General features: G+C 35.2%; 2 protein-coding genes across 2 annotated transcripts in view; both read left to right on the top strand.

The window, feature by feature from the left end:
* Positions 1 to 5648, top strand: part of LOC117123843 (collagen alpha-2(IX) chain-like) — a 31004-nt gene extending 25356 nt beyond the window's left edge. Inside the window, exons 26-33 of the mRNA XM_033269868.1 lie at positions 148 to 255; positions 479 to 550; positions 1856 to 1969; positions 2484 to 2630; positions 3033 to 3087; positions 3646 to 3840; positions 4282 to 4362; positions 4748 to 5648. Of these exons, the coding sequence (XP_033125759.1) occupies positions 148 to 255; positions 479 to 550; positions 1856 to 1969; positions 2484 to 2630; positions 3033 to 3087; positions 3646 to 3840; positions 4282 to 4362; positions 4748 to 4938 (963 nt within the window). The 3' untranslated portion in view covers positions 4939 to 5648. The remainder of the gene's footprint in view (positions 1 to 147; positions 256 to 478; positions 551 to 1855; positions 1970 to 2483; positions 2631 to 3032; positions 3088 to 3645; positions 3841 to 4281; positions 4363 to 4747) is intronic.
* A 1124-nt stretch (positions 5649 to 6772) lies between these two features.
* LOC117123842 (hephaestin-like protein) overlaps positions 6773 to 11042 on the top strand; it is a 14249-nt gene continuing 9979 nt past the window's right edge. The window contains exons 1-5 of the mRNA XM_033269867.1: positions 6773 to 7214; positions 7865 to 7899; positions 8327 to 8548; positions 10461 to 10673; positions 10895 to 11035. Of these exons, the coding sequence (XP_033125758.1) occupies positions 7051 to 7214; positions 7865 to 7899; positions 8327 to 8548; positions 10461 to 10673; positions 10895 to 11035 (775 nt within the window). The 5' untranslated portion in view covers positions 6773 to 7050. The remainder of the gene's footprint in view (positions 7215 to 7864; positions 7900 to 8326; positions 8549 to 10460; positions 10674 to 10894; positions 11036 to 11042) is intronic.

Here is an 11042-nt window from a genome sequence, read left to right as displayed (position 1 = left end):
ATAGACCCTTTTAATCACCGCTAATCTGCTTCTAAATTAATGATATGCTTAAGTTTTCCTTGTAATAACATCAGTTGTACATATCCGCCTGATGAGTGTGGTTGGCTCTGTCAACCATAAGAATCCAACAATTGAACTTTCTTGTAGGGTGCACAAGGTGAGCGCGGTGTTCAAGGAGCACAAGGAGTGCAGGGTGAGGTGGGAAAGACTGGTGCGACCGGTGAGAGAGGTCCAGTTGGACCGACAGGTGAACAGGTAAATAATAACAGAAGCAGTTGTAACAACCACAAAATTTAAAACACGGATTTAGAAAAGAACCAAAGGATTTAAAACAGATAAGGACTTAAAATCATAACCTGGTACTTCATAACTCAATACAGGCCTACTAGTTGATAAAAAAAATTAAATAACATAATGAATAGCTTTTATTCTTAGCTTATATTAGACTAATCACCATTTTACTGACAATTCTTTTAAGGGTGAAAGGGGAGCAAGAGGATTCCGAGGTCCAGAGGGACAGAAAGGAGATGCGGGCTCAAGGGGACCACAGGTAAATTCGATGATAGTACTGTATTATCAAGCTAGCTTTTCAAAGTGTTTACATAAGTGAATCCTATAGAAAAATATACATACATAGACCTATATGACTTTGTTGGAAATGGTATATCATACTTTAGTTATCATAGCATTTTATCATTACTATACTATCGACCATTACTGTTCTGTTCATCAGTTGTTTGTGAGATATGTCGTTAATATTTAACGGTTTGGGGAAGTAATGCATAATTAAATTGATAAAGAATTAATACACCGTTTTGGATATGAAAGTTGGTAAAATTAACAGAAAACCGTCAGTCTTCTGTTACACTCCATAGCTGTCCCCGACGAAAATGGGAAAGATCCACGATTCGAGTAATTCCGTCATATTAGGAAAGTCATCCGCTTGTTGGTGCTTCTTAGTTGTTATCCCTAGAAATGATCGTATGAGACTACCCGTCGCAAACACTAACTACCGGTACTCAATATTGTAAACGTACTGCTAAGGATATCAAATTTCATTAAAGAAAATCAAAAAGATGTATAAATTGATAATGAAATAATCTAATTATGAGCCTCTCCCACTAGGGTTTTTTTTCAGCATACGAGTTACAAGAGAATGCCGAGTTGCTAACTCGGCAAACTCGGCAAAAACTCGTAGGACGATTCGGAAAGCTCGGAGAGGACTCTTACCTACTCGTAGCAGCTCTGAACTCGTGGCGCTAATTTTGAACATGTTCAAAATTATCGCCACGAGTAGATAACTCGTAGTAGACTCGAAGAACTCGTAGGTAGCTCGTAGAGTATTCGGGGTACTCTCACATAGCTCGTACACTACTCTGGATACTCGTCGGCGGTTTTGTCATCAACGAGTTTGATGCGAGCACCCAAAAACGAGTACGAGTAAGTACGAGCGCACCGAGTTGGCTCGTATCTAATTCGGTACAAACTTGTTACGCTCGTAATAATCTCGTAGTTAACTCGGTGCTCTGCTCGGCATAATTCGTACATAACTCGTAACCAACTCCATAAAGTCGTACCTCACTCGTAGCTATCACGTAATAAGCTCGTATAAGGTCCTTTCCAAAGATCACGAGTTTTAACTCGTAGAAATCGTACGACTCTTAGGTGAAATAAACCTAGGTGGGAGAGGGGACCCGTCTGAGTTATCCTCCTTACAAAATTGTTATCATTTATTTTTATATTTTATACAATTCATAATTTTAATGTCTTTTTGTGCGTATTGGAAATAGTGTTATCTTGAACGTTTAACTGTCATTATGTCTGTGTATTTCTTTAAATTAATTTTTACACATAGGGTTTCACTGGACGACAAGGAAAACAAGGGCAACAGGGACCGGCTGGTGAAATGGGAATCGTAGGTCCGGACGGTCCAACAGGACCACGAGGAGCACCAGGCCTTCGCGGTCCGGTAATGACTCTTTATTAATATTATGCTTAATAATTTAATATATGACCATGATATTGCACATACGGTAACACTTAATATTTTCAGTAAATAAATAGTATGATGCATAGGCCAAAAATTATATCTATTTCTTTATTATTTTATTACGATTTTCCCCCTTTAGCAGCGTGACGTCAGTGTAAGCTACTGTAACCAAAATCGTATAGTGCATAGTGCCGCGGCGCTATACGACTTTTGGTTACATCAGTAGCTTCGTCACGCTGCTAAATGAGAAAAAAATTGCCAAAAAAAAAAAACGATTTTAAAGTTGATTCTATTACTAATGAATTATTAAAAATTCCCTTCTAGAAAAATATATCGTCTTTCTAGTTATACATGTTGTATAGTATACATCAGTGACATGTCCTGGTTTCTTGACAACACGTCACTTTGAAATAGCATGTTGTTTTATACAAGTTATTTTTTTTATATAAACATTACTACATTACAGTTGATGATGTGTTTTCTTTGTCAATAGGTTGGTATCAAAGGTGAAGTTGGGTCTCCAGGTTCAGCTGGTGTGTTAGGTGCACCTGGTTTCCCCGGAGCCCCAGGTGAGAAAGGTGATACCGGTTTCCAAGGCAACAGAGGACCATTAGGACCAAAGGGTGATCCAGGTGTCCCGGTAAGAAGAAATTGTCTATTTGTCTATTGTGATAACATATAATAACATTTTGATTTGGTAGAGAAAAATCTTTGATAGACCTATGTTTGTATTTGTTGCAGTCACACTCCAAACGAATAAAGGTTAGCGTAGTTACTCTGATCAAGAAATATTTTTAACTGTTGGCTACATATTTCCAAATAAAACATTTTAAAATGAATCCCTAAACTGTCGTAATGCAAATTGTCTATGTTATCGCGAATCACTCCTCAAAACGTTATATCGGCCTCATTTTAAAAAGCGCCCAGCAAAGAGCTTCGAACAAAACAATCCAGCTGTAATCGCCCAGGCACTTCTTCGCGCGGATACTGTACTCTACAATTAGCTTTGCTTTACTGCAGCTTTTTCTATCTTCCAATTTAGGGTAGAACACCATCAGAAGGCGAACTAACAAGAATGATTGAAAGAATTTTACAAGGTCAGTTGCGATATTGTATCATAGGCGCATATCTAAGTTCTCAATATGGTCGTAGTAGCTTTGGTATGAAGAAACATTTTTATCATGAGTACACAATCGCTTTATTTAACCCCATGGACCTCAATGAATACAACATCATGCCATGATTAGGAAAACGTTTATATTTACCATAGGAACTTCAACGTTACAACATTATATCATGAGTAGGCAAACGCTTTATTCATTTAAAGGAGACCTTGATTTCACATCATGTTAATGTTACAAAAATTATATGAACTTTAAAATCTCCCGATGAATTAATAAATGTTCGGAATTTTCCATGTTTTAGTTTTTATATAATTTACTTTTGTAATCTTATCATGACTCTCTTGAATTTATCTTTTAGTGTTGATAAATTATATGGATTAACCAAAGAGTAAATATTAACCAGTGGAACATAATTTCTGGGTTTTTCAGACAATAAAATTATCTTCAATCTTGAATTTTATTACAGAATCAGTAAAGAACATAACTATCTTACTCGAGACAATAAAATAATATTCTCTTACCTTGAAACAGATCGCTTAGAAATTATTGAATCAAGATTAAGACAACCTGCACCAATCATGTCAGAAGAGGGTCCACCAGGGCCACCCGGTCGTCCAGGACCTCCAGGAATGACTGGCCAACCAGGACCGCCGGGCCAGAGAGGAACACAAGGACCAATCGGTCTACCTGGTATTCGTGGACCATCTGGATTTCCAGGGCAGACAGGTAAACGAAGTTTGCTTTTTTAATCAAGTACTTACTGATAAATTTGTATGACGCGTTTGAAGACTAGTAGTTTCATGAAATTTATTCGGAATCTCAACAAATTTATGAGTTTTAATATAATGTTTTTAAACTTTATGTCATTGTGTTTTAAATTTGCATGTGTTATAGTTTTAAAAAAATCGTATTTTTACTGCACTGACGTATTATTAACATCATTATTATAACTGTTACAGTTTTCGTACAATAGTATTATCGTTAATGTTATTATTTATTTATTCATTCATTTATTTCATTCAATATTTCATTCATCGAAAAGGCCTAAAATCGGAAATACAGTGAAGTTGATTTGGCTCATTATGATAATTATGATTTTTATTATTACTATTTAGTTGTCTGTAATGTTATTACCATTATTATTAACTAAAATTTTATCTGAAATAGGTCCAAGAGGAGACACGAGTGACGTAGTTGTACCAGCAGCGCTAAGTGCTTCAGGGGCACCCGGACCACCCGGGCCACCAGGTAAGATACGAATTGCCCGTTGAGATAGAAATACCATTATAATACGTTTGGGTAATTTTAATTAATTTTATTAAAATATAATTGAATATGTATGTATCAATAAAACAAGAGTATTGGGTATTACTATTGTTATATATTTTTTTGGACATTTCATTTAGCTCAATGTATAAAATGGTTTAGCCATCAGATACTACTGTACAATCCATCAATAACCGCACACATAACAAAGACATGGAGCTAAAATATACAAACACGAACAAACATCAATATTAAGTGCAAAAAGATTAATTGTTAAGATTGTTAAGATTATGCTGTGTGTGTTCACATTCAAATGACATTTAATGAATAAGAAAAAGAAGACAAAAACTTCTGTTTTATTTTAAAGGTCCACCAGGTAGAGACGGAATTGGACGTCCAGGTGAAGATGGACGTCGTGGACCTCCTGGGCCAGTTGGACAAAGAGGTCCTATTGGACCAAGAGGACCGGAAGGCTCGCCCGGCTACTGTCGCTATTGTTCGTACGGACCAGCCAACTTAGCAGCGTATTATCCTTACAGTGTTAACGTTAAAGGATAACAGCGCAAATGATGGTCTACATATTCAGGACATAATGATAAAATAAATAATAATCAGTACTCATTCAAAATAATTAATTCAATCTAAATGCTTATGCACCAAAAGATATTTGCAGGAATCCGCTGCTTATTATTTTTTTTAATGCAGTGATTTGTAATTTTATCCGTTAGTATTACTCTTGATTTTTTGGATTCACATTAATACAACATATATATAATATTTTTGGAAACTATAATAACTGCGAGTTATGTAGTATAATGCATGTAGATGATTAAAGAGGGCCGTTATTATATTTGAAAAAGAGTTACATTGCTGAAGCTTGTCTGGTGTAATCTGTAGGGTTGTTATCTTTAGGAATTGTAGATATTAGCATAAGTTTTGATAAACTGATTAAATGAATACAAAATTTGATTTGAATTTCAGTTAAATATGTCTAATTCACAGACAGTTTTATAATCGTATAACGAAAACAAATCTTTAAAAAATATATTAGTTTAGAAGACTAGATAATAATGTAGAGACATTAGCGCCCTCAGTATTCTTTCAATTCTGTTACTTAAATATTCGGTAGATATTGTAGCTGTTGAAATTATAAGTTTTAAAACAATACAATTTATGCTGCTTCTTTGTCGTTGCTTTCTTATGTAAACTTGATTATTATGCTCTATGCTAAATTGAATTCACAAACAATAAATTTACTGAAAAATTCATACATGAGGTACTTTGTGTCATATTCAACAGTGTAAAGCCGAGTACTCACTGCGCCGGACGGTCGTCGGCCGACGCGTTTCTATGAAGAACGCAACGCGACGACGCGCACGCAACGGATCGTTTTTAATGACGAACCGTTCAGAATGCCACCGACAATCAGTTGACGGCGTCGCGTCGTCTATCGCTCACAGGAAAAGGAGTTTGAGTCGTCGTGCCACGGTCGTACGACGTAGTCAGTGCACGGCTCTTTGCAGTCGCTGTGTAAGATAGTATTGTAAAATTAGCAATTCAAAGTTCAGGGCAAACGGCAGATGCTGATGCAGTCACCACCTTTTCGTTTTCGTTGTACTAAGTATTTACTCAATATAGTTGCGATTGTTTTTATATATTTATATAGCCTATCTTAATTGTATCCACATGCCAACAAAATAAAAATACATACAAACTAGAAATCCAGTTTTAAATAATACCAAACAAGAAAATATTCCTCTGGTGGAGCCTCCCCTGAATGGTCAATGATTAGATACCAAATAAAATTCCTAGACTCTTAAAAATGGTCCTACTTAGGTCTGGGGCAAATATATTTATTCTAAGACCTAGTTGTCCTACAGTTAGTTCATAAAGCAAATAAGAATAATACAACGATTCAACAAAAATTTTAATTTTTAAATTGCTGATGATCGGTTGCCTAAAATGTGATAGATTGATTGTACGTAGTGTTAGATTTGGAACCAAAAAACCTACGTAGGCGTACGTTTTTTTTTTTTTTTGTTTTTTTTTTTTGTTTTTTGTTTTGTTTTTTTGTTTTTTGTTTTTGTTTTTAATATTCATTGACTTAGAGTTCGAATATCGCTTACGCAGCTGACTGACAGTGTAAGCTGTTTGAGTGTTTGTGGAACACCTATGTAAACACTATTTTAAATAAATGCACACGTACGCATATGACACATGATCACATGTACTGTATATCTATATACACTTTGAATTAATAACTTATTTTGCATTCTGTAGTCTGGTACTGGTACTGGTACTTGTAGCCGTCTGATTTCAGTCTCCAGCTTCGATAAGATAGTTTTTTTTTTAAATTTAATATAATGGTGAAATCAATTATATGATACAGGCATAACAAAAACTGTTAGCACGATAATGACAATGACGGTGTTACTCCTCTCGAACGTCTGTTGAATAGGAATAGCTAAAGTTACTTAAAATCCTTTAAAATTACGAAAGTTTGTTCACCTATGAAGCGGTCAATCCTAGCTTGTGACGTACGTATAAAGAACTCGGGCGAAGAATCCAAACAAACAGGCGATTGCTATAGGTACATAGTCCGATAAGTCTACGGTTACAAAGGCGTTACCATTTAGAGTATTACCCTCATTCCAGGAACCACCATTTACGATGTCGTCTCGAGTGCTGTTGCTGGGCTTGCTACTTTTTAATAGCTATTTTATTGGGATACATGCTGTGGATAGAGTGTACTACGTAGGAGCTGTCGAGGGGTATTGGGACTATGCACCGTCTGGTTCGAACATAATCACAGGAAAAAATATCATTAATGGAAGGTCAGTATTGGTACGCCTAAATATTTATGCCCAATAGAAGGTTGTTTAATGTAAACTAGCGTAAAAGGCTCCGATTTTGTCTACAAATACAGTTCAGTTGCAGTGGCGGATTCAAGTGGGAGGGCCAGATAATTCAAAAATATGGAGAGAAAAAGAAAAATATATTCAAATTCAAGTCTGAGTGTGATATTTCATGTGAAAAACAAAAACACGTGACTTTTTAGGTCCCATGTATATACTTTAAATACAGAGTTCAAAGGGATATGTTACGGTCAGTCTATTAGAACAAGTGTAAATATTATTATAATTTATGGACCAATCAACTTACTGACCACTTTTTGAACGTATTATACATTTAAAGATATACGGTACGACAGAATAACCACACTTTGATTCTTCATTGATCAACCACATTACATCATCATAATTATTTATGCGCAGACGACCCTAACAAGCCATATTACATCATATATCATTTATTTCACAAGTAAAACAAGAAAAAGGTATGGCTGACTGGCCTGATTACCCCATTAACGCAACGTTACTGTCACGGAGCTCTCCTGAGCACATACAGTGAAAAAATAACATGATGTTCAAGTATTTTATAATATAAAAATATAAATAAACCATCTTTTTAAACAATTTTTCAGAAAACAATTCACATATAAAGTAAAAATTCATGTTTGTGAGTGCAGTGGGAGAAATATTTGTATAAGATGTGTAACTTTCCATCATGAAAATATTCTTTCCATATCACGAAAAAGCGCTCACTATTTTTGTTTTATGTGTTTTATTTGCTTCGTCATTTGGCATAATTTTCAGAATGGAACAACCCACCTTCTTACAACGAATTAAAAAATATCATTATGTTGATTCATGCAGTGGAACAAATGAATGAAGCAAAATTGAATATAAAGAGAACTTCATGGCCCTTTTCACTAAACCATTTGATAGTGTCTAAGGTCTCACAAAACGACAGCATCAACCATACTCGCGTGCTTGTGGAACAACATTATGTAATTTAATTTAAAGCATATTAGAATTACTTTTAAAATACAAATCTTAATGATAAACCTGTCTCTTATACACATCTAGATGTGTATAAGAGACAGGTGGTCCACAGCGCATTGGTCGAGTTTACAAGAAAGCATTTTACAAAGAGTTTACAGACAAGACCTTCACTACTCAGGTAAAGTCTCCGTCATGGCTTGGATTCACTGGGCCTATATTGAGGGGAGAGGTTGACGACGTCATCGTGATCCATTTTAAGAACTTAGCAACGAAACCCTACACTATGCATCCTCATGGAGTATTCTATGAAAAATCATCAGAAGGTTAGAACTTTACATTATGCAGATGCTAGCTAATAATAATAATTAAAAAAATATTAATGATAATAATATTAATGATAATACTTATGATGATAATAATAATAGACATAGCACTAATAATAATGATACTAATAATAGCACTAATAACAATAATAATAATAATAATAAATAATAATGATAATAATATTAATGATAATACTTATGATGATGATAATAATAGACATAGCACTAATAATAATAATAATAATGATAATAATAATAATATAGTAGTAGTAAAAATAAAAGTTAACGAAACCAATAACAATAACAATATCAACAGTAACAACAATAATAATACTAATAATAATGAGAGTGGCAGATCCAGAATTTAAAATAAAAGAGGCCCCCAGAGAGGGACTTTTATAGATGGGGGTCTATACTACATCAGGCCCACAATGGTTGGGGCTGAGGTATAAAAAATTATGATTTTGGCACCTCTAGATGACCAGAATTGGCACTCTAGACTCAAAATTTAAGAAGAATTCTTTTTTTTCTCAATTTCTTTTTAATTTTGAAAAGTCCATTATGAGTGTTGCTGAGAGTGCTAAAACCAAGGGGCAAGTAAAATGCTGTACTCAGTGAACAATTTAAGAATAATTCTTTGAAGCAAAAAGTCAGAAATTTACTCCTTTAAAACCTTTTAATGACATACACGGTAGATTACAGTAAGCAACTTTACTCCAGAAGAACGGTAAATTGTATAACCATATGGTATAACATAAAGTGAAATATGTGAATTCTATTCTGTTTCACTCACTTTAAAGTCCTACATTTGGTGGGGGGGGGGGAATATTTAACCAATCAAATTACTAGATGCTATGTTTGTGGGGTATAAAACAAAACGTTTTCCGGGTTCATCAAACTATGACACAGGTGGTCTCAAGACTGTAGTATGTCACACAAAACAGTAAATATTTGTACAGTATAATAAAACGATTATATATCAGATAATTCCTGTTGACATAATTATTAAATACGAAGCTGTTTAAGGGACATGGTGGAATATTTTTTTTTAAATTTTCGTACGCCTTATTAAGGCGTACGTACGCCTTGATAAGTCGTACGTGCGCCTTATGGGTTACTAAGGCCAAGGTAATTAAACAAAAGGACGCACATTCTAGGCGCACGTGCGTCCCTACACGCTGAACGTCACAAAAACCATAGCAAACAGACCATAAACCGTCAGCGTACGTGACGATTTACCCACGCGCGTGTTAGTTGCCATGTTAGTCGCTCGTCGTGCGGTGATTACAAAGGCCTAATGATATTTTGCACTAAATTAGACTGAAATATATTCTTCATTCAAAATTAATAAATGTTCCGTATATACTCAAATGTTCGCCTTCGGCACCTTATGCCAACATTGTCAAAATAACAGATTAATGTTACATAAGAACATGAAATTTTATAAAATTCGTAAATTTTGAATTGCTATTTCTTTTCATTTTCTTGGTCAATTTTCACAAATCAAATTGCAGTTTATAGAATCATTTAACAAGCTCGCCGTAAAAAAAAATCAAATGTAACAGACATTGCGAAGTACCCAAAATTAATAAAATAAAAACTAACACCATAAAACGAATGGCACGCATAGACTAATAATTGACGGCTGTACTCGCAACTACTATCGGATTGTCGATGCCACAGTAAAGATCAAAGGACTGTACGCACGCGCTATGTTCGAGAGCGGAGATGTGCGTCCTTTTGTTGAATTATCTTGCTAAGGCGTACGTACGCCTTATGTATTTTTAATTTTTTCTCCTATTTTTTCAGTGAGTTTGGGGCGGGTGAGGAGGGCAAACGAACTTACTTTTTTGCATTATTATATTCATTCACACCATGAACTATATAAGGCATTTTGTTTATGGCATCACAGGTGCAATCTATAATGATGGTACTGCTGGAGAAGATAAGAAAGACGACAAGGTAGAACCAGGTGGAACTCACACATACAAGTGGGAAGTACACCAGAGGACGGGACCTACAAAAGACGGTAGTAATTGCATCCCATGGGTCTATCACTCTCATTATGAGAGTGTCAGCGAAGAAGCGGCGGGGCTGGTTGGAACCATCCTTGCGTGTCGAAAAGGTAGGCCTATTTATAATAGTTTTGGTTCAAGCTGCCATTTGCCGATGTCGACGTAAATTGGTATACTGTCACGTGTACTCTATTTCAGAATATGTAGTGTTTAGCACTTCTTTGGAACCGTTCCATTATAATCAGAGGCTGCGTACAATTTGCTAGGCCTATTGCTTTTTTCCTTTTCTGTTGACTTATGTTAACAAACTTACCGTTTTATTGTGTTTTAGGAACGCTTACTAAAGATGGTCGTTCGCGGCAAGATATCGATAGAGAGTTTGTGCTTCTATTTACTGTAACAGATGAAAACCTGAGTGTGTACTTCGATGATAACTTCAAAGAATTTGTTGATGACGAATCAGTCAATAAAGGTTTGAT

The sequence above is a fragment of the Anneissia japonica genome, unplaced genomic scaffold (assembly GCF_011630105.1).
Source record: "Anneissia japonica isolate Jap-2015-1 unplaced genomic scaffold, ASM1163010v1 scaffold287706_len398110_cov188, whole genome shotgun sequence".
Classification (NCBI taxonomy): Eukaryota; Metazoa; Echinodermata; class Crinoidea; order Comatulida; family Comatulidae; genus Anneissia; species Anneissia japonica.
This window is presented reverse-complemented; position numbering and strand designations above follow the sequence as displayed.